This window comes from Odocoileus virginianus, chromosome 12 (assembly GCF_023699985.2).
Source record: "Odocoileus virginianus isolate 20LAN1187 ecotype Illinois chromosome 12, Ovbor_1.2, whole genome shotgun sequence".
Lineage (NCBI taxonomy): Eukaryota > Metazoa > Chordata > Mammalia > Artiodactyla > Cervidae > Odocoileus > Odocoileus virginianus.
Genome location: NC_069685.1, coordinates 28,006,420 through 28,033,767, shown reverse-complemented (window position 1 = coordinate 28,033,767; position 27,348 = coordinate 28,006,420). Strand labels below are relative to the sequence as shown.

Genomic DNA, 27,348 nt, shown 5'->3' with positions numbered 1-27,348 from the left:
GTTCTCCCGGATCCCTTCCCAGGCGAGAACTCACAGCCTCGCAGTCCTGTCCGCCGGTGCAAGCGCAGCCGGGCACCTCTACGTGCGCAGACAGTACCGCGCTGAAGAGCCACGTGCTGGGAGCCACGTGACCGACTCCACCGGCCGGAGGCGGTTGGAGGCACCTGCGCAGCTCCCCGCCCCCGGCGCGACCTTCTCCCAGCATCCTGAGCGCGGCTTTCCCGCCAGGACTACGCAGAAGCGGTTTTCGCCTTCGGCCTCGCGTGTCTCCGGCTCTTATTTTGAGCTTCTGCTACCCGTTTTTACGTCAGTCGTCCCACCATGCAGCGTGAACCTCCGAAGAAGCAGCAGGAGAAGAAGGTGGAAAAGCGGCTTTTTGACGCCACATCCTTCGGGAAAGACCTGCTGGCAGGCGGGGTGGCGGCGGCTGTGTCCAAGACGACGGTGGCGCCCATCGAGCGCGTGAAGCTGCTGCTGCAGGTGCAGGCGTCGTCCAAGCAGATCAGCCCCGAGGCGCAGTACAAAGGCATGGTGGACTGCCTGGTGCGGATTCCCCGTGAGCAGGGTGCGTATGGGCGGCCGCTCCGCCAGCCTTCCCTCCGCGCAGGGTCAGCTTCCCGGAAAAGGGAGTGGGTGAGCCAGGAGGGTCGCTGCGGGCACCAGGGCCGTGGGTGTCGGTGATGAGTTGATGTCTGTGCTTGGGATAACACAATTTCTTAACCAGTCTATGAGGCTCTGCTTTCCCAGGGCCAAGAAGGCCTGCACGTGAGCAGTCCTTGGGCCGGAGGGATCACCACCTTCTCTTTCTTTACATTTCTCCTTCCTAGTAGGCGTTGCACCCCGGTGCGCCTCTACCTGGCTCCAGAGGGAAATGGTTGACCTCCCAGGATTGGGGGAGATGCCATTAGTCACTTGGCTGTATGTTAATAAGTGCTTTAAGGTTCTGAAATACTTGTTGAAATAACATGTTTGAGACAAGTATCCCAAATAGAGAAGCACTGGGCCCTCTCTAGTACGTATTCAGTGAAAAGAGCATCTGTTCTCAGGAACTACTGAAGACTGGGGTTGAAGCTTAACAGGCACTCACGTCTACACATGTTTTAGGAGGATGCCAAAAAACCTCAGTGGTAGGTGCGTGCTCAGTTGTGTCCGACTCTGTGCGAGTCCATGGACTGTAGCCCTGCCGGGCGCCTCTGTCCATGGGATTCTCCAGACAAGAATACTGGAGTGGGTTGCCATTTCCTTCTAGAGGGGATCTTCCCCACCAGGGATCAAAGGCGTCTCCTGCATTGGCAGGCGGATTCTTTATCACTGTGCCACGTGGGAACCTCAGTCTAGAAACAAACTATTTTAATGCAGTATTTTTAGAAATCAAAATTAATGAGAAAAACCTACCGTGAGCAATGTAAAAACTCTTAAGTAGAGACAGGATCGGTTTTCTTTTTTTGCATCAGGCTCTGTTTTTATGTAAAATTTTGATATTTTTGGTTCATTGTGGAGTTTTGGAGTTTTTTCCATTAACATTGAAATGATTTTAAGGAATAATGAAAATGCCTTATTAATCATTCATTGCCCTCACCTTGCAGACTGGCTTCTGAGTTAGCTAAGTGAATAGAGGATAAATTGATCAGAAACTTTCAGCTGTATAGTTGTAGTGTTAGTTGCTCACTCATGTCCGACTTTTTGTGACCCCATGGACTGTAGCCCAACAGGCTCCTCTATCCATGGGATTCTCCAGGCAAGAATACCATTCCATTCTCCAGGGGATCTTCCTGACCCAGGGATTGAACCAGGGTCTCCCGCACTGTAGGCAGATTCTTTACCAACTGAGCCTCCCATATAGTTGAATTCAATTGAAACATCGATACAAATTTTAAAAAGGGAAATAGGCCTATTTGTTGTATATTCTGAACAAGACGGGAAGTGGGTTCAACTCAAGTGCAGGCCATTCTTTCACTCCTAATTCTAAGACAGGTTACACTTCCTCTCAGAAAAAAAGGATTCCTGGGAATTTCCTGGTGGTTCAATGGTTAGGACTTCAAGCTTCCACTTCAGGGGGACACGAGTTTGATCTCTGGTGGGGGAACTAAGACCCTGCAAGCAGAGTATTTAGGGTTGAGGATATAGACTCTTAAGGCATCATCTCTACTGTGGTGTGCCCCGTCTGGGAGCTTAATTTAGATCTTTCATAGTTAATGGCTCACATCTCACTTCCATTTATTTTATCAGAACAAGCTTCCCATTTCTCCTCAGAGAAGTAGGAGCCTCTTTACTATTTACTAATCTGCTTTAAATATTTAGTCAGGTAAAGTTGAATATTCTGGACAGATTGTGCTGACCAATGCTAAATAATTTTATATTTTAAATGTTTTTTGTAATATTTAAACCTGTGTTCAATATGGAGCTTCTCTGGTGGCTCAGTGGTAAAGAATCCGCCTGCAATGCAGGAGACTCGGTTGGGTCCCTGAATCTAGAAGATCCCCTGGAGGAGGGCATGGCAACACACGCCAGTATCCTGGCCTGGAAAATCCCATGGACAGAGGAGCCTGGCGGACTACAGTCTATCAGTTCAGTTCAGTTGCTCAGTCGTGTCCGACCCTTTGCCACCCCATGAACTGCAGCACGCCAGGCCTCCCTGTCCATCACCAACTCCCGGATCCTACCCAAACTCATGTCCATTGAGTCGGTGATTCATCCAACCATCTCATCCTCTGTCGTGCCCTTCTTCTCCTGCCCTCAATCTTTCCCAGAATCAGGGTCCTTTCAAATGAGTCAGCTCTTCGCATCAGGTGGCCAAAGTATTGGAGTTTCAGCTTCAACATCAGTCCTTGGGGTCGCAAAAATAGGACATATCTCAAGTGCCTGAGTACACGCGCACAGACACATTCAATATGGCTCTTGTAAATTGAGACCATTCTGAATAGTATTCTGGCTCCAGCTTTCTTTAAGCAGAATTTTAAGAAAATGTTTCCTAGTACATACAAAGCCTTGTTATGAGTCCTGTGCTAAAAGATTAGTAATTCACAACAGGGATAATATTGCCATCTAGGGGCATTTTGGGAAACTTGTGAGGAATATTTTAGCACAAAGAGGGGAGTAATTTTTAAATGCAGTGAAATGAAAGGCAAAATCCAGGACTGCTAAACATCCTGCTGCCCCTGTACCTGGTCAGTCCTGCGCAACAAAGACTTATCCTGCAACGGAATGACTCAGATCTCCTCCTGGATGTTCATATGTCACTAAAACCTGTTTTTGATTATTTACTTATCAACATAAACCATCCAGGGCATAATTTTGGTACACACTAATTTTAGTAATGCAGCTCTCGTGTAAGTAGAGGAAAGACTGTACATGGTTTTGCTCAGAATTTTACTGAGAGGTGTTCATCATTGTGGAAACTCATGTTAACAGTTCTGTGTGTCATATTTGATCATCACTTACATCATCTTCATTTTTAAATATTGAATTATGATGATTGTATAGATATACTTATTAAGTCCTTTTTTCAGAATGTCAATGTGTATCTTAAACACAACAGATTCATTACTGTGATGTCTCTGATGTGATCACACCTCACCAATTTACTAATTCAAAATACATATTAAAAACTCCTTTATTTCTTCTTTGTATGTAGCAAAGAAGGCATTATATTGACTTTTTTGGGACTAGTGAAGAGGTCATTGTCTTTGAATTCTATTTATAGATAGTATAGGAAGCATTGTAAAATATTTATTATATATGGAAAACTGGAACCTGGTAGGGTTGAGAATCACTGTGCTAGATCATTCTGGAACTTTACTAGGCAGTCAGATTGGGAGGCTTTTATTTTCTGGAATTTACTTTCTGTCTTGTGAAAATCAAGGTACATCGCCATCTCGGTGTTCTGAAGTTTCTCTTGTTTTCCATATTCTAGTTTTACTGATAACTTTTCCTTTCTTTAGGCAGTATGAAATGAGGATAAGAGAAGGTGAACTCAGAAGGCACAACTGGGTGCTCTATCACTATCTTCTTACCTTGTGTCTTTCTTTACACCTCAAGGAGACAGCTCTTCATTCTTGCTCTGAACATAGCTTTAAATATCTCTTTTGGTGTCTTTGATAATTTTTAGTAAAAGTGTCTGGGTTTAACCTGACCAATGCTATTTTTAAAGATTTATTCTTTAGTTGGTTTTATGACTTTCCAACTTTATATGTATACTTTCATTATTTAGTACTATTTAAACCTTCATTATACAAATAATGCATGTTTCTTATAGAAAATTAGAAAATACAGAGAAACAAAAAGTTTAAAAAAAAACTGCTAACATCACCACAGTTAACATCTTTGTGTCTTGAGAGTGATTCTTTTTCACTGAGCAAGCTATGCATAAGTAAATATATTTTAATTATTACAACTGTTTTATTTAGTGTATTGCAATGTAGGTTTTTAAGTATATTATAAGTCTCATTTTTAAAGAGCCTACCAGAACTCTTTCCTCTTTCAGGTATTTCTGGCCATGAGTTCATCAGTTATTTTTAATCTGAACTTTTCCAAACATATTTTTCTGAAGGCTAAAGCAGTGAGGTTTTTAAATATTGAAGATGATATTTTGGGGTATGAAAAGAAAAGATTAGGTATATGTTTTAGGTAAATAAAATAAGAAAATAAACTTTACTAATATTTAGTAAATGACTTGGCTCTGGTACCTACGATTGGCCAAGTGTCAGTATATATCACAGGACACTAAGGCATCCTGAAAAAAGTAAGAGTTACACAGGGGAAAGGGGATGACTGGAGCCCTTACTCAATTATTATATAATAAATATAGTTTATATTGGCTCTGTTAAATGGATTTATAGAGATATATATTTGAAATTGTCAAGAAGACTATTTGAAATATAGATTCACATTATATTTCAGAATGAACCTCATTCTAAGAGTGCCTTGAGATAATAGCAGATGATAGTATGAAAACATCATAATTAGCAAGATATTTGAAAGTACTGTGTTTTAACTAGTAAAATAAATGCTCAGTTATATCCTAATATCTTAAAGTTTGACCTAACCACCCTATCTAAATAGTCCTTCCTCATTCTCCATCTGCACATTACTGTTTCTCCTCCTGGACACTTAACATTTATTTCTTCATTGTCTGTCTTTGTGGTGTAAGTTCCATAAGACCAAGAACTTTGTTCCTAGTGCTATCCCTAGCAGGTCTGCTGAGTGTGTGTGTGTGTGTTAGTCACTCAGTCATATCTGTCTCTTTACGACCCCGTGGACTGTAGCCTGCCAGGCTCCTCTGTCCATGGGGTTCTCCAGGCAAGAATACTGGTGTGGGTTGCCATTCCCTTCTCCAGGGGATCTTCCCATCCAGGGATCAAACCTGGGTCTCCTGCATTGCAGGCAGATTCTTTACCATCTAAGCCACCAGGGAAACCCCTGCTGTGTACTTCAGTTCAGTTCAGTTCAGTCGCTCAGTCGTGTCCGACTCTTTGCGACCCAATGAATCGCAGCACGTCAGGCCTCCCTGTCCATCACCAACTCCGCTGTGTACTTGATATCACATAAGAGGTTTGTTTTTTTGTTTGTTTCATTTATTTTTATTAGTTGGAGGCTAATTACTCTACAATACTGTAGTGGGTTTTGTCATACATTGACATGAATCAGCCACTGATTTACATGTATTCCCCATCCCGATCCCCCCTCCCAATCCCTCTGGGTCTTCCCAGTGCACCAGGCCCGAGCACTTGTCTCATGCATCCAACCTGGGCTGGTGATCTGTTTCACTATAGATAATATACATGTTTCAATGCTGTTGTCTCGAAACATCCCACCCTCGCCTTCTCCCACAGAGTCCAAAAGTCTGTTCTGTACATCTGTGTCTCTTTTTCTGTTTTGCATATAGGGTTATCATTACCATCTTTCTAAATTCCATATATATGTGTTAGGAGAACAGTGTGGAGATTTCTTAAAAAACTGGAAATAGAACTGCCATGTGACCCAGCAATCCCACTTCTGGGCATACACACCGAGGAAACCAGATCTGAAAGAGACACGTGCACCCCAATGTTCATTGCAGCACTGTTTATAATAGCCAGGACATGGAAGCAACCTAGATGCCCATCAGCAGACGAATGGATAAGGAAGCTGTGGTACATATACACCATGGAATATTACTCAGCCATTAAAAAGAATTCAAAGATGCTAATGAGACACGCAAGAGACGCCTGCCCTCCACAGAGGGGCCCCACCTGCCACAGCTACAGAAAGTGCGTGTACAGTAAGGAAAACCCAGTGCAGCCAAAAAGCAAACAAATAACATGGTCTGAACGGACACGTGCACCCCAGTGTTCATTGCAGTACTCTTTACAGCATCCAAGACATGGAAGCAAGCCTACATATCCATCAACAGAGGAATGGATGAAGATGTGATACATACATACAATGGAATATTACCCAGCAATTAAAAAGAAGGAAATAATGCCATTTGCAGGATACCATATGATATCCCTTATATGCAGAATCTAAAAAGAACACATACAAATGAACTTACTGACAAAACAGATACAGATTCACAGACAGAGAATGAACCTGTGGTTGCCAGGGACAGAGAGTAGGGGGAAGGCATAGTTAGGGAGTTTGGGATGGACATGTAAACACTGCTATATTTAAAATGGATAACCAACAAGGACCTACTGTATAGCACAGGGAACTCTGTTTATTGTTATGTGACAGCCTAGTTGGGAGGGGAGTTTGGGGTAGGAATGGATACATAAATGTGTGTAGCTGACTCCCTTTGCTGAACACCTAGAACTATCACTACATTGTTAATCAACTATACTCCAATCAAATAAAAAGTTAGAAAAAAAGTGCTGTAAAATATTCAGCCTTGTGTCTGTTGCATGGTTAATGCTTAATAAATTTTAACTCTTTAATCATTGTGAATACATTCCTGAATTTACAAATATTCATTCATCATGGTCATTTGTAAATGAATGTACTTGGGATAAATTTGTTTTACATATAAAGTAGATTTTTGTAATCTATCTAAAGAACCTACCTGGTACATAGTGTACCTACAGTATAGTGTAATAAAATGCTGAAACCTAGTCTCCCAAAATAATATTTCTATAGAAAATGGCATTCAGGATTCCACTTTGAAGTTCCTCCTCTTTGTACTCTTACTAAGGAAATTGGAACTCTAAAAGCATGGTACATCAGTGAGTTGAAAAAAAGGGAATAAGAGTAAGGTTTTGCAGCATGATATGTGGAAAAAGGCTAAAGGAAGGGTTTTTAACCTGATATCTGTAGCTTCAGGGAATCCACCAATCAGTAGTAGCCATGCAATGGTATTTTGTGTGTGAGAGAAATATTTTTTCAGACATAACTCATTAGAAGCTGCCAGTTTTCCTGTTATTCTTCTAGAGATTTATTTGTTTCTAGAATTTCATTGAGATGTTGACAATTGTTTTGTTGAATACTCTAGGTTGTTTCATGCAGATACAGATTTACTAAAAGGAATGGATTCTGTCAATGATACCAAGCCACTTCAGCCATAAATCTGGCACTCTGTCATGGTCTCCTGTTAACTTGCAGATGTCTGTCATCAGAATTTTCTGTTTATATTCAATACGTTAGCCAAAGTTACAAGCTTTTTACTACTCACTTGTGATGCTCTTTTGTGAAACAGATATTAACTCAGTACTGTAATCATAACTGGACTCCCCTGGCAGCTCAGACAATAGAGGATCTTCCCGCAGTGTGGGAGGCCAGGTTTGATCCCTGAGTCCACAAGATCCCAGGGAGAAGGAAATGGTTACCCACTCCCGTATTCTTGCCTGGAGAATTCCATGGACAGAGGAGCCTGGTGGGCTACAGTCCATGGGATCACAGTCAGAGATGACGGAGCAATGAACACTTTCACACTTTTCATAATCATAATTATATAACAGCTCACAATCTGAAACCTGTAATATCTCAATACCATCTAAATCAACCATTTCCAAAATGACTGTTAATAAATAAGAGCCATGTATAAAATGGGAATCCCAATACATTTTTGATACACAACACTTTTTAAGCTTAGCTTATTAGTTTGTTTTTTTAAAAAACAAATGATGGTTTTTAACTTAAATCCCATTTGACTGCATTGGCAATTCTCCAGCCAATATGCTCTTTTTTTTACATTTAAGATCAACTCTATCCTCTGCCAGTAATCTGTTGATGTGTTACTGTAACACAGGTGTAGAAAATAAAATCTTATTCTTCAGTATCATTTACAGTCATATTTTACTTTCAGTGTTTCTCTTCCACAAGTCTGCAGAAAATATAAATGCTTAACTATGTTGTTAAATGTTGTTAACTATGAAGAACTTAGAAATCATTAAAAATACCTCTGAAAATTAGAATCATCAATCTCCCTCAGGAATTCAGTGTGGCTGCAACTAGCAAGCAATATTCTTTTATAATTTGCTTACATTTCTCATGTTTTAAGATTTTTATTTTGCTTCCATTAAAGAAAACTTGTTGACCTTTCTTAGGTACAGAAGATATTTGCATGATTAAGGAAAGTATTGTAGTTAAGGGACTGAATTATTGAGCCAGATTGCTTGAGTTTAAATTCCAGGTGTACAATTTTCTGACGTAAGTGACAGTGGGCAAGTTATTTAACTAACTTCTCTATGCCTTAGAGGTTGTTTTTAATGCATTTCTTCATATATAAAATGGAGAGATTAATATTACCTACCTCATGGGTGATTATGACGATTAAATGAATAAAAAGCAGTTCCTAGAAATTAGTGTTGTTTTGTTAATGTTGCCTCAAAATTTTTTACAATGATCATTTTCCATTTTTTTAAAAAATAGACTTTTTATTTATTTACCATACTTTAATAATTTTCATTTGCTTCTCCAGAAACCCAAAGCTGCAGTAGAGCTTTGGAGACAGAAAACTTGCTTCTAAATCCTGATTATAGTTTTTAAATTTATAAAAGTTTCAGTTTGTACATGTATGAAATGGGTACTATAAGAGAACATATATCATAAGCTTAGTGTGATGATTAAATTAAATGTACAAGTACAGCCTTTGCCAGTGCCTGGTACACATTAAGTGCTCAGGAAGTTGTAGCTGTTATCATTACATGTTAAATGCCCTAATAATTTATGCCTGCAACTGAATGCCAAGTAACTGAATCAGCTGTGAGGACTGAAAAGATTATTTCTTGGCTAGTAATATACATCTTAATTGTCTCTCTGCGACCGCTTTACATTCACCTTGGGATTCACTAATACTCAATTTTACTTCCCACAAAGTATACTTATTTATTTAACAAATAAATGTCTTTCTCTCTGTGTATTTATCTGATCTAACTTTCAGTTTCTGAGCACTGGGCCTAGTTGACTGAAATTAACTTCATTAAAATTTTTATCTTTAGAAGACTGTTTATGGGTATTCTTTTCTCCAAGCTGGGACTAGTGCTATCTTATTAAGAGTAGCAGGGTTCAACCATCTGTAAAAACAACTATGGGTCCTGGAGGGATTGCCTGTTGTATTCTGGGGAAGCTAAGGATTATAAAGGCAGCTCTGAATTATCAGGTAACACAGTGACTGAATTATAAAATTTGGTCATTCAGTCCATGGAGATTTGAATCAGGAAGATTATTAACCTTGAAAGTTTCCTCCTGTCTCTCCATCAGGCCTCCGGAAACTGCCTTGAATTGTGAATTCCTTTTATTTGACTAGGTTTTAAAATATAAATATAAGACTCTTTTATCTCATTCTCAAGAGTATATATACAACATTCTCAAGAGTATATATACAAGTTTTTTTGCAACAGACTTGTCACCATAGGAATTGTATTTTATGATTTGAAATGAGACTAAACTTCTCTGATGAGTACTAGTAAGCTCTGTTTTTCGATTAGTGAAGAGACCTATATTCAGCTGGTAATGCTTTCCATAGGTTTTTAGGTAGTCAAGGCTTCTTATTGAAAATTAACAAAATTGAAATGGGGTGCCTGAAGTTAACACTGCCTTTTTTTCTTCAGTTGGAGACACATGTACACTTCTTTTCTCATGAGAAAAGATGTAAGTTTTAGGTAGTTCAAACAGCTAAGTTTGTTAAAACTATGCAAATCATTTAGTAATAATACAAGTTTATATTTAGTATGTTTTCTTTTGTAGGTTTCCTCAGTTACTGGCGTGGCAATTTGGCAAATGTTATCCGGTATTTTCCAACACAAGCTCTAAACTTTGCTTTCAAAGACAAATACAAACAACTGTTCATGTCTGGAGTTAATAAAGAAAAACAGGTAATTATTTTTTATTATTTTTTGATTGAATGAAAGATTCTTTATTTAGTGCTTTGTAGCTTTTAGAAGTCTCACATACGTAACTCAGATTATCCCGCAGTAACCCTTTCCCCCACACTCCGATCAGCGCCACTTCCCTTTCCTCACTGGTGACCACTAGTTTGTTTTGTGTGTCTGTGAATCAGCTGCTTTTTTGTTTTATTCACTAGTTTGTTGTGTTTTATAGATGCCACATAGAAATGATATCGTGAAGTATATATGTCTTTTTCTGACTTACTTCATTTAGCATAATGCCCTCAGAGTCTGTCCATGTTGCTGCAAATGGCAAAATTTCGTGCTTTTTAATAGCTCAGTAGTATTCCATTGTTGATATATATCACATCTTTTTTATCCATTCATCTGTTGATGGACACTTGGATTGATTACATACCTCTACAGTCTTGGCAGTTACAAATAATACTGCCCTGAACATTGGGGTGCCTGCATCTTTTTGAGTTGTGTGTTTGTATTTTTTGGAGATATACCCAGGGGTGGAATTGCTGGATCATATGATAGTTCTGTTTTTAGAAAAAGAAGGTAGTTATATTTTAATATCTCTAAAATTTTCTAAGTAGTAGTTGGATTTTCCTTACCTGAGGTATTTTTTTTCCAGTTAGAGCATAGCTGATTTACAATATTGTGTTAATTTCTGCTGTATAGCAAAGTGAGGCAGTTAGACATGTATATATACATTCTTTTTAATATACTCTTCCAGTATGGTTTATCCTAGGATGTTGAATATCGTTCCCTATGCTATACAGTAGAACCTTGTTTATCCATCATATATATAGTATTTTATTTCTGCTAGCCCAGCCTCTCCCTCCTCCCCCCCTCACCCCACCATACCCCTTGGGAACCACAAGTCTGTTCTCTATGTCTGTGGGTCTACTTCTGTTTTGTAGATAGGTCCATTTCTGTTATATTTTAGATTTCACATATAAGTGATGCCATACTTCTTTCTGAGTTACTTCACTTACTGTGATCATCTGTGGTTACATCCATGTTGCTGCAAATGGTGTTATTTCATTCTTTTTTATAGCTGTTATTTTCCATTATATATGTACAACATCTTCTTTATCCATTAAAAAACCTGTGGAGTTTTATTTGGGGAGGAGGTGCTCAAGTAGTGGAAAAAATAATAGTTAAAGCATAATAACTGTTAGCATATTATAATATGTGTTAAGTCATAGAAATTACATATGGAAATTTAGAATTATATTAACTTTTACAAGTTTCTATAAACCTCTTAACACAAATTTAATAACTAAGGGATCTTTAGTTGGAACTTGTAATAGTTGGAACTTCTTTTGACTATGGACTTGTATCACAGAGTCCCCAAGACTGTCTTCATGTTCATTGATTGAGTAGGGCCTCAAAGAACTCAGAAAAGCTATTATATTCCTGGTTTATTACAGCAAAAAAGATGTAGATTAAAATCAACAAAGGGAAAAAGCACATAGGACAATATCCAAGAGAAACTAGGTGCAAGCTTCTCGGTGTCCTCTCCTAGTAGACTCAGCTGAACAACACTTAGTTCTCCCAGCAATAATGTGAGACCACACGTATAATATACTGCCAGATAAGGTTGCTCACTTGAGCTGTGGTGGTCAGGTCTTTTGGGAGGGGATTCAGTTTCACAGGCATGTATGATAGACTGACCTTAGCTACTCGTCTCCAGCTACGGCTGCCACCTACTCAAAAGGTCAAACTGATATAATTCAGCCCAGAGCCCCAAGTATACAAAGAGGTGTTCACCATAAATCAGTGTTAGTATAAACTATCTGGTGTTGCCAAAGCTTCTGGCATATAAAGACAGTCTTACTAGATAGGATATTCCATGGGCTCAGAAGGTTACGGCAAAGGAACCTTTGAGTTTGGTCAAGGAGGGAGATCTTTTCAGTATGTGCCGGGTTTGGGCAACACAAGCCTGCTGAGTTAACCCTTTACTGAACATTTTCCACCCTATCTACCCCAAAAGATAATTCCTGTAAAACTAAGCCAGATGGAGTGATTAACTCCAGAATTAACTAGAAAACTTATGTTACTAACACCTGTCCCTAACAGTGTAAATAACATGGCTCTAAAAGTTTCAGTTAACTCTGATCTCTGTTAAAACTTTGTAATAAATTTCAAATCAGTAGAGGTTGAGGTAAAAACATTTTTAGTATGCTTCTAAAGAATATGCTAGCACTTTCCTGCTGGTCCAGTGATTAAGACTCCATACTTCTAATACAGGGGGCACAGGTTCAGTCCCTGGTTGGGAAACTGAGATCCCACATGCTGCAAGGTGTGGCCAAAAGATAAGAAAAGAACAATGAAAAAGAAAGAACATGCAGTCTATGTAAAGATATTCAGTCACAAGTAATATGTATGTTTAAATATATATTATTTATTAAATGTGGCTACTAGTGACCCTTCTATTTCTGCCCTTAGACATCAAAATTTTCACCTATCTCTGTTCCTGCTCTAAGAAAAGTGAAAAAAAAAAAACCCTGAAAATGAAAATTCAGTATTTTGGGTTTCTTACCTGGTTTTCAAAGAAACATTGAAGATAGTAAAAACAAGTACAGTGTATGTGATTTAAAAGTGGTTGGTCTACCACAGTAAATATCTCTACATGCTTCTCGGGATGGCTGCACTGGTGACAATATTAGGTGTTGGCAAGGATTCAGAGAAGCTGAATTTTACACTGCTGGTGGGAATGTAAAATGATCTTGCCGCTTTCAAGAGAGTAATGACAGTTACTTACAACTAAACATATGCTTATCATACAGTCCAACTCTTGAGCATTTATCCCAGAGGAAAAAAAAAACCTCTGTTCACAAAAAAGCAAAGTATACAATGTTCATAGAAGATTGTTTCATAATAGGCAAAAATTTGGGAATAACCCAGATGTCCCAGGTGAATACTTAAACTGTAGTACATAACACCATAGAAGGTCACTCAGCAATGAAGAGAAACACCTTTTGATAAAACAAGTATTGTATGATCCTCTTGGGATCTAGAAAAGGCAAATTCATAGAGACAAAATAGAACAGAGGTTGCCAGGGGTAAGGGGGAGGGACATTCTTTAATAGGTACAGAGTTTACGTTTAGCATAATGAAAAGTTCTGGAAATAGTAATGTTTATACAGTGTTGTCCTTAATGCCACTGAATTATACACTTAAAATGCCTGAACAGTAAATTTTACCATACAGTTTTAAAAAAGAACAAACATGATACAAACAGCAACTTTGAATGCTAACTGAAAAGATACCAATCTCAAAAGACATTTGCCTTCTGATTTCACTTGTTTACCATTATTGAAGTAAGAATATTATAGAGATGGAAAACATAATAGTGGTTGCCAGGAGAGAGGCAGGTGGCTATAAAGAGGTCCATAAATGGAGGATCTTTATCATGGAACTGTTCACTGTGATAATTGGTGGTCATATGAATCTGCACATATGATAAAATGGCATAGAACTAAATACACACACAGATAAGTGCGTAAAACTTGTGAAATCTGAATTAGGTAGATTTCCATCAATGTTAATTTTCTCTACTATAGTTATGCTGGGCTTCCCTGGTGGCTCCGTGGGCAAAGACTCCTCCCGCAGTGCAGGAGTCACAGGAGAGTCGGGTTTGATCCTTGGGTTGGGAAGATCCCCTGGAGGAGAGCATGGCTACCCGCTCCAGTATTCTTGCCTGGAGAGTCCCATGGACAGAGGATGGCAGGCTCCATGCAGTCCATGGGGTCATAAAGAGTCAAACACGACTGAGGCCCCTGAGCATGCACACACGTCATTATGCTAGAGACTGTCTTTGGGGGAAATTGCTTGAAAAGTTTATAGACTTCATATGTACTAGGATGCATGTGAATCTGCTATTATGTCAGACTAAAAGGTTTTTAAAAATAACCATGGTAGGGAGCTGTGTGCCTACTATATACTCTTTCACTGAATTTTTACCTTGCCCTTTGAGATAGTTCTTTTTACCCCAAGTGTACAGATAAGGAAAACAAAACAGAGCTTAAAGCACTTGCCCTAGTCATTTGTCCATGTCTTTCTAATTCCCAAATTCAGTTCTTTCTACCATACTCTTACTCCCCTCATCTGAGGTGACTCAACTAGATGAGTGTTAGCTGGACCTGGGCATAAATGTGTCTCTGCTGCTGCTAAGCAGCTACCAGCACAACCCTCAGTGAAGACTGGAGCTTCCTGCTCTCTTCATGCCCACACGTACTGTTAGAAAGAACTTTGGTCCCAGGTGTTTGTGCTTGGAGGCAGCTTATCACCTATTAGTCAACAGTTGAAAATGAATAGGGTTATTTTCCTCCAAACCCCCTAAACTCTCTTATTCTCCTTTCCTGATTCCTTTCACTCCCTCTCCATTTACAGTTTGGTGGCGGTGCTCAGTCGTGTCCGACTCTTTGCTACGCCGTGGCCTGTAACCCGCCAGGCCCCTCTGTCCCTGGGATTTCCCAGGCAAGAATACTGGAGTGGGTTGCCATTTCCTACTTCAGGGGATCTTCCCGACCCAGGGATTGAATCCACATGTCTTTCATCTCCTACATTGGCAGGCAGATTCTTTACCACTGTGAAGCCCCTTTTACAGTATAGTGATATCTGAAATTACAAACTTAAAAAACAACTTCTGGGTCTGTTTTATTTTCAAGCTTAATTGTGGAGGGACAGACTTTATCTGTTACAGAAACACTTGCAGAATTATCATTTAGCATAGAGTCTTCTTATCTCCTTCTTCCCTTCTTTCATCCTCCTTAACCTTCCCTGCCTTCCTTCCCCTTGTAGTTTGGCCATACTATTTATACATTTTGTGCCTGCCTGCATTGCTTTCTCATAGCCCCACTTTCACTATCAGAGGGGTCCCTGTTTGAATAGTAAACTATGTAAATTATACAATCATTTACCCCAGAAAGTTATGGATCTGTTTTCTTTCTCTTATCTAGGAAGGAAATAGAAGGTTAAATTGAACTTAAGATGCACTTTATAAATCTTTGTGCTGCATAGCCTATTTTATTTGGCCTATTTGCTTGTAAGAAGCAGAGAAGTTACTTCAAGAAAAAGACGTATTTACTGCAGTGGAATTTGAACCACCGGCAGCTATAGGGATCAAACTATACTTTTTAGCTTTGTTTCCCAGGTCAGTTAGTTTATCTCTGTCTGTAATGATCTGGTTTTTTGTGCATATATATTTGCTCTGCATTTTCTCATTATTGCCCACCTTTTTTACTTCCCTATATTTTATTTCTTTTAAGTTCAGTGTTAATATCATAGTGATTCCTACTAACCTTTCAAGTGGAGGGGGGGGTTCTTTACCTGAGATCCATGCATACTTGAGGAATAATTTAAACTTTTACAATAAAATTGTGTTTATATATGTGAGATTTTTATTGGAAGAGTATCTGTAGTTTTCAACAGTCTCAAAGTAGACTGAAACCTAAAAACATTATTTAATGTTTTTTCTGTTTCTGTCCTTACTGTTAACTGGCCTAGAATTTCTAGATTCACATTTCTAAGATTTAAACTGTGGCCTAGCTCCTCTTTTTCTGCCGGATTACATATCATCTTCCAAACTATCGATTAGCTACCTTCTGGTCTCATTATCTCTATGTGATTATGAACCATGGCTTATCTGTACAGTAGAACTTACGAGTTTCATGTTAAAAGGCACTGTGGGAGTCCAAGTACCCTTCATTAAACAAATATTTATTGAACGCATTACTCTTACTCTGGACAAGGCCCTATGACTTGCTTTGTGAAATAAACAAATGAATTAAGAATTCAGGCCTCAAAAAATGTAGACAACCTAATTGTCCATGCAACTGATATGGATAAAAAAAATGTGATAAGTCAGTAAAGACTATTTGTCAATGAAAAGGAATGAAATGCTAACACATGCTGCACATGGTACAGCACGGATGAACCTTACAAACACGTGTGAAGGCAGCCGGCCACGAAAGACTGCTTGCTCCATGTACGGGGGTGTCTCGAATAGGCAGGTCTATGGGCAGAAAGTTGCTTAATGGTTATGCTGGGTTCAGGGAGGTGGGAAAGATAGGGAGTGACTGCTGATGTGTACAAGGTTTCTTTTGGAGTGATGAAAATGTTCTGAAACTGATAATGGTTGCAGAACTCTGATACACTAACAATTCATTGATTTGAATATATGGGTGAACTGAACAGTAGGTAAATATATCTCAGTAAGTAAAAATAAAAATAATTCTGGCCTGTAGAAATTTATAGTCCGTAGAAAGTAAAACAAGACAGGTATACAAATAATTGTAAATTGAAAGTAGTCATTGTAAATACTGGTTTTAAAAAAAAGAATCTGGAACATGTTGATACGTTTTACATATTGATCACATGATTTACCTTTAATTCTCTGAGAGAAGAAGTATTTATAGAAAGAGGGTATGATTACATATAGTTTTGAGTGAGCTGAAGATAAGAGAATTCATGAAAGAAACAGAATTTGAATTAGAGCATAAATCAATAGCTTTTTGTTTATAAAAGGTAGGAAGAAAATTAAAAAGATAGAAAGGGCATTCCAGGCCAGGAGAAAATAGAGAGTTCCAAAGCGGAGACTGGGAGACGTAAACTTATTTTTGGAAATAAGAGCCACAAGAGGGAGGGAATGTGTGTGTTCGTGTAGCTGATGTGTGTTGTTGTGCAGCAGAGACCAGCACAGCAATTATCCTCCTATTAATACTAAATCGAAAAAAAAAAAAAAATAGGCGTTAGAGAAGCAAGAAACTGAGTTTGACTAGGAGGGTTACAGCAGTCTTGTACCCTAGGTTTTCTGTAAGAACACCAGTTCAAATATTCCTTTCTTTTCCTTGAGCGCTAGATGTTGAAAAGCAGTTTATTGGACCTAAGCAGAGAACATTTCAAATGTTTATCAAGAAGAACCTCAACAGCCCGTGTGAACTAGTAGATCAGTAAGGTCTTCCATGCCACTCAGCCACATTATAATTGATTTCTGCCAATTTACATTTGGCATTTGAACATAGTCTATATTTTTGAGCTGTTTAAATTTATTTTTACTAAAACTACAAAGTGAAATTGTGGCATTATGATATATTACTGTCCCTCTCCACTGCCACCAAGAAAGGGAACAGCTGAGGCCTCCACAGATGCCTAACATTTTAGTAATAAAAAGATATATTAATAATAAAAAGCTTTATACAGTCTAAAGAGTGGAGTATCTTATGTGACTTCTTGTGCTAATCTGGTCTGCTTTTGCTGGAGCATATTAAAATATCTTGGAATTTCAATATGTCAGCATCTAACCTGTATCTCCTAGACTGCCTGGTTAAGAAACAAAGCCTACATGGACATGAGGGGAAGTATTTTGGATGATAATATATGCTTATTTATTTTAGGTGTTTATTTTATAAAAGGATCTTGTAAATCTGGCTTTTTAACCTTATAAAAATAAAGGATTTTTAAAAATCAGATTCTATAGTTTAATAACTACTTTTTAATTAATATGTTTCAGTTTTGGAGGTGGTTTTTGGCAAACCTGGCTTCTGGTGGAGCTGCTGGGGCAACATCCTTATGTGTAGTTTACCCACTAGATTTTGCCCGAACCCGATTAGGTGCTGATATTGGAAAAGGTACGGAATTATTAGAAATACTAACTCTTCCTTCTTTGTGTTTTTGAACACTGTATTATTTATCATAGTTATGCTTTTAACAGTAGTGTTGGATTCTACTTAAAAATTTTATTCTCAACCAAATGGTAAAGTCATAGAGCCTAAAGATTACTACTTTTTTCTTTTCTTTTACGCGAGGGAAAGGAAGGCCAACACTATAATAACAAAAAAGTAAGCCACAAAGAGCACTTTAACTTCTGGTTTGTTTCTATTTTTGTTATTTAGAGAGCCATCCCCTAGATCCCTTCATGCCCTTATTTACCTGTCTTGACTGTGGGCCCCTTTCTAGGTTACGTGTATAACTCTCACCCTAGATTCCCTTTTCCTCTATCCTTACTTATTTATCATATCTTTCTGTGTTTCTTCATACCCTTGTTTTGGTAGATGCATTCTTTGATAGCTTTCTGAGGAGGGTGGATAGGAGATAAAGTGAGATCTTGGCTGTCTGAAAATGTCTGTTTCACTCTTAATATTTGGCCATATGTTCATTTTCTTTCACAATTTTGAAAGCATTACTCTGGAGCCTAGTTTCTAATACTGCTCTTAAGAAATCATTTTCTTACTGCTGATCCTTCTGTAGATGGCTTTTTTTCTTTTTTTCTGGCTTCATTCATTGTATTTTTCTCATATAAAACTATATGATGGCTATGTGGAGGTTGGGTCCTCTGCACGGAAACTCTAGTGTGAGTCTTTACGAGTTGGTCAGAGAAGTCCTGATACAGAGACGTGGTGAACAACATCTCTTCCCAGAGATCAGGAGTAAGATAACTGTAGGTCTTGGAAATGGCATCAGAAGTGGCCCTGGCAAAGTTGCCCAAGGTTACGTGGCAGCCCCTGGCAGAGGTGCGGCAGTTGTCAGTCCAGCCATCATCAGTAGCTTCTTGGGCACAGAGGCTAGGCAGCGCCAGTGCTCCCGAGGACAGGGATGAGGCGTCGCAGCACTGAGCCGCAGCAGCGGGCTGTCACCGTGTCAGAGACAGTGTGGGGCTCGATCTTCTTGTCTCCCCAGGAGCCTCACAGCACAGAGATGATGGAGAGCTTGGCCAGGTGGTGGCCCCGCGAATGGCAGTGGCTACCTCCTGAAGCACTTGACACCCAAATTGACGTGTCTCCTGTAATCCCCAGTGGTGACAAAATGTCTCGACCCTGGTCCACTGGCCAGCACCGGTCTGCTTTTGCATAGGCATAATCTTTAAAACCTTGCCCTTGAGGGATGTCCCAGGACAGTTATTGTTCTCAAAAGTCAGTGATCTCAGATTGCCTGATGGGCACAAGAAGTGGCTTGATTTTCTTGTCGTTGACCAGGCGGCCCGGCTTGGTGATGTCCTTGGCTTTGCCTTGGCAGGCTCTGCAACCTCAGCCCTGGACACCGGTGCCGCTGCCGAAGCCTCCGCAGAAGCCACCGTGCCTTCCCATTCCAGGGCCTCCAGGACACCCCCCCGCCACAGCACATTTATCATCCACCATTTGGTGTTTTTTTCTTTTTAATTACCTTATATCCCTGATGATTTGACATTCACAATGATGTATCTTTGTGTGAGTCTTTTTCAGTAATTGCAAAGATAAGTTGGCCCCATTAGACTTCAGCACAAATTGGAGCCTTACCACAATAGTACTTAATTCCTTTAATTTTAAATTTCTGTGATTATTGGAGACCTGTGGTTCTCTTTTCAACAGTATCCCCCTCTGCAAGAAATTAGGTTTCAACTTTCTCTGCTCACTCCTAGTGAGTGACCACTCCTCCACCTCCTTTCCATCTTGCCAAAATTTGTGAACTTTATTCTTGTCATGTACTCTTTTTTGCTGTAAACCTGTTTTTCCCTTATTATTTTAATAGAATTTCTCAAGGAAGCAGAGATTCATTCAACAAGTATTATTGGGTAAAGTAGGTCCTGCTTGAGATAGACTGTATTAAACATGGAGCTCATGTTTCATGTGCCTTACAGTGTAGTGGAGATCCTAGTAATAAAAACAGGAAAAAATGGCTGAAATCTTATGTCACTTAGCAGTAAATGCCAGGAAAAAAATTCAGGAGAAGAGAATGACATCCATTATAGATAAATGATCAGAGAAAAGGCCTCAGAAGGGATGACAGTTTGGACAAAGATGAGGAGTTTGATCTATTATGTTTAACTGGCAGTCCAGATGTTCTTGTTAAGAAAGTGAAAATAACATACATCCTGGTTTGATTTCAATTCTATAGTTTTGTTTTCTCTCACAATTGGAAGAACTTTATTTTGAAACATTGTATTCTATATATAAGTGTAAAATATCAAATATTTCTAGGTCAAGGGAAAACTAAAACAAAAACCATCAAACACTAGAAAAATATGACACCTTATCTAAAATGTTAATAATCCTTAAAGTTACTAGTTTTTAGCTTTTCCTTTTTGTTTTATCTGTCTTTTTGCTCTTCAACTGAAACAAGCTGTAGAGGTTTTTAATGCCTAAGTATTTTCTGAATGCTAACTAGTAACTTTATTGAATGGTAATTTTATTGAAATGTTTTAAGCCAATCAGATTGCTTGAATTAGATTGCTTATATAAGAGATTAATATTTGCAGTTAAAATATCTTGATACTACTTGACATCTTAATTATCTTTAAATGAATGGGAAGGTTTCGATTTGCGCCTTGTTAGAAAGATTTCTAAATGTTAGTACCAGGTAATTTAAATCTGTAAAATGTTTAATTAATTTACTCTGATTAAAGTGTTTATCTGATTATAATGTTGCTAATTATTTTTAAATGGCTGTATTTTAGGTCCTGAAGAGCGACAGTTCAAGGGTTTAGGTGACTGTATTATGAAAATAGCAAAATCAGATGGAATTGTTGGTTTATACCAAGGGTTTGGTGTTTCAGTTCAAGGCATCATTGTGTACCGAGCTTCTTATTTTGGAGCTTATGACACAGTTAAGGTAATTTGGTACTTTAGTATATGTTAAATAGATTGTTTCTTTTTGTTGTTCTAATTAGTAATATGTTCAGCAAGTATGTTTACTTTTAATTATAGAAATCAAAATAAATGATGACATAAGAGACATTATAGCTTTCTGTTTAATCATGACTTTGCCATAACCTAATTAAATTATAACTCTATTATGAACCTGAATTCGGATATAAAGCATAAAGTATTTGTGCTGCTTGCACTGGAAGACTCAAATAGAAAACATGCTAGTTAGATTTATATCATAATTGAATATTTGGTATATAGGCAGGCATCTTCTAACAGTTATTTTCTAATTTTACATTCATTTTGTTATCACTTTTTTACATGGATATTATCAGTTTACTATCATCTTTGGAAAACAGGCAAGGCATAATAGTTAAATATGATAAATATGCTACTATAGCTCAGTGATCTGTTGGGTACTGTTAAATTTTGTGGTGTTCTCCAGGTTCTGCAATTTGCATTTTCATTTCAGATGTTAGTAGTGTTTCTGTAAGGTAGGAAACAAGAGATAGTAATAATGGCTGCCATTTTTTGATCTATTACTTAGTTTCAAGAACCTTGTTAAGGGCTTTACATCCAAACACTGTGAGAGCTTTTAGTATATCCCATTTTAAAAATAAATAACCTAGAAATGGCCGAGTAATTTATGTGGCAAGCACAGATCCCATGTTTTTAGCCACTATATCATAATGCTTCTAAAAAGAAGCAATGAAATTAATATCAGTACTATTTAGTATTAAGATTAAAACTTGAGGGAAATTTTATGATGGTGTTATATATTATCTCTGCTCTCCCTGTTCAGTACAGATGTAATTGAATGTCATTTTTATTGCAGTCTGGACATATTGCTTTTTGTTTTTAGTGTATTTTTTAGACAGATAGATTAATGGAAATTATAGGATGTTATATATGTTTATTTAATCACAGAAAAATTTATGTTTACTCTCCCTGTGCTTTTCTCTATTATCAGCTGTAGTTGAAATGTTTCTTCACTAGCTTAGAGCTTTAAAGCTTATCAAATGTTATCTGTCAATAGTCACAGGCATTCTTTCATCCTTTCCAACTCTATGAGAAAGAACAATGGAAGAATTTTTTTTTTTGGCCATCTCCTCTCCTTTTCAGTGCTGTTAATAACAAATTTCCTATAATTGCAGATATACTATTCTTTTTCAAATAAACTTTAAAAATATAGTGTGGGGTTCTCCTTTCTTATTGATTTCTTATTAATCTTTCCATACTAAATCCAACTGTTTATTGCATTTTAAATATAATTGAGCCTTCTTTTATATATATATATATATATATATATATATATATATATGTGAATTTTCCTTTGACTTAATAATTTAAGGTATTTTGGAAATTTAGATGGTTACTTGATAATTTTTCTTTTCTAGAGCTTATTACCAAAACCAAAAGAGACACCTTTTCTTGTCTCCTTTTTCATTGCTCAAGTTGTGACTACGTGCTCTGGAATACTCTCTTATCCCTTTGACACAGTTAGAAGACGTATGATGATGCAGGTATTTTATATTATTTGTAAGCTTAATTGAGTTTTCCAATATCTCTGATATTCAGGTGTAATTTAGAGACATTTCGACTAAAAGACATAGGCCCTTCGTTTTATTACTGAAATAAATATAATGATATGTTTTGTTGTGTTTCCTATCATAAGCAGTCATTCATCATCCAGCAAAGTTTCTTCCATGTCTACTATCAGAACAGCAATGTCTTTCTCTCCTGTAGTGTATATTACTGTTTGGAGAGTGGAGGGGCATGGCAGGGATTAGATGAGAATGTGTCTGACTTAACTGAATATTAGATTAAGTAGAATAAGCCCAGTCACAGGCCACTGACATACGTAATCATTTGTTTAGTATATTTTAATAAAAGTAAATGATTTTAACTCCAAGGAGGAAAACATATTTATAATGATGTATATTCTAAATGTAAATCCCCAGACCAGAATTTTGATACTATTGATCTCCATTGCTGATACTTCTTATATTCATTCATTTAGCAAATAATTGAGTGACTATTCACCCAGCTCTAGTGACACAAATGGGCTTCCCTGCTAGCTCAGTCAGTAAAGAATCTGCCTGCAGTGCAGGAGACCCAGGTTCAATCACTGGGTCAGGAACATCCCCTGGAGAAGAAAATGGCAAACCAATCCAGTATCCTTGCCTGGAAAATCCCTGGTGGGCTGCAGTCCATGGGATCGCAAAGAGTGTCACAACTGAGCGACACTTTCAGTGACACAAATAAAATAAGGCAGAACCTGCACCCAAACTCATAGCATACTATTGAAAGCATATTATTAATGGTTTAAATAGAAATGTGCATACGTTCCAAGAATGCAGTAGGGGAAGTGTACTCAAGTGCTTAAAAGTGATCAGATAGGGCCTCTTAAAGAGCTAAATCTCAGAAAATAGGCTTTTTCTCAAAATAGTGAGAGAACATTCTCAGCAGAGGGGAAAAAAACATACCTAAAGGTATGGCTTGAAAAGTATTTCAGTATAACCCATATATGATAGGTTTCATGAGGGCAAGTGAAAATAATGAGGCCAGCAAAGCTATGTTTATTATGTGGCAGAACTGTCCTCAGTATGTTACACTTTAATTCATTTATTCTCAAACTAATATGTGAGGTGTAGTTACTATCATTGTCCTCATTATCCTCTACAGAATGGTCTTGAAAGAACCCATTGGGCCACATGAAAGGGACCGTCAGTCAGTTCAGTCACTCAGTCGTGTCCAACTTTTTGCGACCCCGTGGACTGCAGCACGCTAGGCCTCCCTGTCTATCACCAACTGCTGGAGTTTACCCAAACTCATGTCCATTGAGTTATTGATGCCATCCAACCATCTCATCCTCTGTCGTCCCCTTCTCCTCCTGCCTTCAATCTTTCCCAGCATCAGGGTCTTTTCCAATGAGTCAGTTTTTCACATCAGGTGGCCAAAGTATTGGAGTTTCAGCTTCAGCGTCAGTCCTTCCAATAAATATTAAGGAATGATTTCCTTTAAGATGGACTAGCTGGATCTCCTTGAAAGGGTAAAGCATATCTAACCTATTTAACCTGTTGCTTCATATGGACTATCCTTAAAGTTGTTCCTTTTATATCTGGTTTCCTCTTGATCTATGTCTAGCTCTGGTTTAATTGAAAAACTTTTGAAAATAGAAAACTAATTTGTAAATAGACTGAATTAGGTAGATGGTTCAGTATCAATGTTAAATTGTCTGATTTTTATAACTACTTTGGGCATGTAGGACAATATACTTATTCTTAGAAAATTCACACTGAAATGTTTAAGGGGCAACTATGGCTGCAACTTACTGTCAAAATAATTCATAAAAAATTGTGGGTGTGGATTTATATATATGTGTGTACATCGTTATATATATAAAACATAGTACCACTGCCATAACAAAGTACCAAAGACTGGGTGGCTTAAACAACAGAGATTTATTTTCTAACAGTCCAGCAGGGTTGGTGTCTTCTGAGGGCCTCTCTCCTTGGCTTGTAGATGGCCTTCTCCCTTTGTCTTCTCATGGTCCTTTTTGTTTCTCTTCTTATAAAGATGATTAGTTTGGGTAAGGGCCCACTCTAATGAGTTCATTTAACCTTAATTATCTTTATAAAGACTCTATCCAAATATAGTCACAGTCTGCAGTTCTGGGGTTAGGTCTTTAATATATGAATTTTGTGAGGACACAATATGTGACACTGTTCTTTAAATTTTGCATTTGATTTTATATCCCACAACTTTGTTAAGCCTTATTATAAACACTTATCAGTATGTATACCCTTTGAAGTTTTTTTTTTTTTTTACACAGTGATATAATCTGCAAATAATACCACATTTGTCCCCCTTCTCTTATCAATTCTTATTCCTCTTATTCCTTTTCTTGCCTTTCTGTACTGGTTGAGACCTCTGATTCAGTGTTACTTTAAAGAAGTAATAACTGGCAACCTTGTTTTGTTCCTTGTCTTACAGAAAGTGCCTTCAGTTATAAAGTTTAATTAGCTGTGAATTTCTCAGTTATCTTTTATTATGTTATGATTTGTCCTTTCTGTTTTGGATTACAGTAATTTTTAATCATGAATAGTGGTCATTTTTTTTCCATATTGAGATGATCATATTATTTTCTCTTTTCATGTATTGATATATGTATTACATTAATCTATTTTCCACAGCTAAACCAACCTTATATGCCTGGGATCAATCCAGCTTGGTCATGGTGTATTATATTTTGTACCCTTTGCTAGGTTTGATTTGCTGGATTTGTTCAGGATTTTTGTATCCACTCTTTCTCTGACATAAGCTTGATATTTTTTTCCTTCTTGTATTATCCTAGTCTAACTTTGGTATCAGGCTGATATAATCATTATAAAATATGTTTCAGAGTCTCCCCACTTTTTCTCTTCCTTGGAATAGTTTCTGTGAGATTGGAATTAAATGTTCATTGAATATTTATTAGAACTCACATATAAAGCCATCTGGATATGTGGTTTTCTAATTTATGAGATTTTCAACAACTGATTGAATTTCTGTAACAAATTTAGTGTTAGTCCAGTATTTTTTCCTACTCTGTTGGTAAATTATACCTTTAAGGAATTTATTTATTCTGAGTTTTCAAAATGTAATAAAAGTTGTTCATAGTATCATGTTGCTCTCTCTTAATCTCTGGGTCATTTGCAGTGATGTTACCTTTGCCACACCTAATAATTTAAGAACCTTTTCTTGTTTTTCCTGAAACAATGTTTCTAGAAATTGGTCAAAGTATTTCAAATAAGTTTTTGTTTTTTATTCTTTCTGTTGCATTATTTCCTTTTTTTCTGGTGGTTCAAGTTACCATTCAGACTACATCTTACAAATTTATTTGAGGCATTTTATGGTTATAAGTAAGTTTTACAAATTTTCTAAGATATTTTTGTTAACACCCAAGTACAATATATTTCTAGTTTGTTTTTGTTTTTGTTTTTTTTGCTGTTGATTTCTCACTTAATTACAGTGTGGTGAAATGATAAAATCATGTTATGTGATGCCATATTTTAAAATTTGTTAAGCCTAATATTTGGCCATTTTTAAAGTGTACCTGAAAAAGTATGAGTATTCTCCAGTCAGTGGGAACAGTATTCAGTATATGACTGTTAACTCAACATACTTATTCAACACAGTATTAATTTTAATCTATCCTTAGTGCTATATAAAATGTCTTATGATAAAAGATACTAAGATAATGGCAAACTGTTTGTCTTTATATAGAGTGGTGAGGCTGAACGGCAATATAAAGGAACTTTAGACTGCTTTATGAAGATATACCAACAGGAAGGAATTGGTGCATTTTTTCGTGGTGCCTTCTCCAACATCCTTCGTGGTACAGGGGGTGCTTTGGTCTTGGTATTATATGATAAAATTAAAGACCTCCTTAATATTGATATTGGAGGTAGTTCATCAGGAGATTAAATTGAGAAATGGATATAGTTAACTTCTTAAACATACAAATTACATAGCTGCCATTTGTGTACATTTTGATAGTGTTATTACTGTCAGTATTTTCTTAAAGTGTTAATTCTGCAATAAAGCAAAGGCTTTTTTCAAGGATTTAAATAGTAAAAAAGCAGATAAATGCAGTTTCTTTCCTATTTAGATTCAAACTCACTTTAATGAGACATTTTACTTACTATAAGTGGTACATTTTTTTTTATTAGTTTAAAGTCTTTTTCTTACTTTTGTGATAAAAAAGGTAAAATGTATAATGCTAAAATCTAAGAAATGAAAGTATCTTCTCTTAAAATTATATTATTTTAACTGTCTCCCTATCTTTTGAAATCATATGATATGACAAGTATTTCTTAAAAGCTTATCAAGAGATGTCATCATGATATCTATGGGCATAAGTAAGCTTTCTTCTACAACATCTCTACTAAAGAAGCTCAGGTTGTTACTATGTATAGTGTTTATGGTATCATATAGCTTTTAATAAGCACAGATTCTATATCTGATTATAAGAAATGCTAATGACTTTAATGACACTGTAAACCTGTAGTTGGAAAGTGAAAGATATAAAGATGGCATATCTGCTAGCTTTTATCTTTAAGATAAGTAAAATCTTGCTAAATGTGAATGTATCTTAGAACAAAAATTATTCCCTTGAAAATTAAGTTTGCGTATTTTGTATTGATGAAAATAAAAAAGTTTAAAACTGGCTATGCCTGAGCCTTATTTTCCTTGATGCTAACATTATTAATAAGCATAGAGTAACCCTAAGAAAGGCAATCCCAAAGAATGCTCAAACTACCGCACAATTGCACTCATTGCACACGCTAGTAAAGTAATGCTCAAAATTCTCCAAACCAGGCTTCAGCAATACGTGAACCGAGAACTTCCAGATGTTCACGCTGATT

General features: G+C 37.3%; 1 protein-coding gene and 1 pseudogene across 1 annotated transcript; one reads left to right on the top strand and one right to left on the bottom strand.

The window, feature by feature from the left end:
• The first annotated feature begins 194 nt into the window (after positions 1-194).
• SLC25A31 (solute carrier family 25 member 31) lies at positions 195-27,149 on the top strand. The gene is made up of 6 exons (XM_020916693.2): positions 195-565; positions 10,162-10,289; positions 17,830-17,947; positions 20,749-20,903; positions 22,336-22,461; positions 26,207-27,149. Exons 1-6 carry the CDS (start codon positions 322-324, stop codon positions 26,405-26,407), a joined length of 972 nt encoding a protein of 323 aa, XP_020772352.1. The 5' UTR covers positions 195-321; the 3' UTR covers positions 26,408-27,149.
• On the bottom strand, positions 18,538-19,453 carry LOC110152886 (small ribosomal subunit protein uS5 pseudogene; annotated as a pseudogene).
• Positions 27,150-27,348: the final 199 nt, after the last annotated feature.

What these genes read in the sequence shown, in the direction of transcription:
- SLC25A31 (XM_020916693.2), top strand. Translation starts at nt 322, where the DNA reads ATGCAGCGTGAACCTCCGAAGAAGCAGCAGGAGAAGAAGGTGGAAAAG. An exon ending in GAGTTAATAAAGAAAAACAG is followed by an intron (nt 10,290 to 17,829) that starts GTAATTATTTTT and finishes AATATGTTTCAG; the next exon opens with TTTTGGAGGTGGTTTTTGGC. An exon ending in AGGTGCTGATATTGGAAAAG is followed by an intron (nt 17,948 to 20,748) that starts GTACGGAATTAT and finishes GCTGTATTTTAG; the next exon opens with GTCCTGAAGAGCGACAGTTC.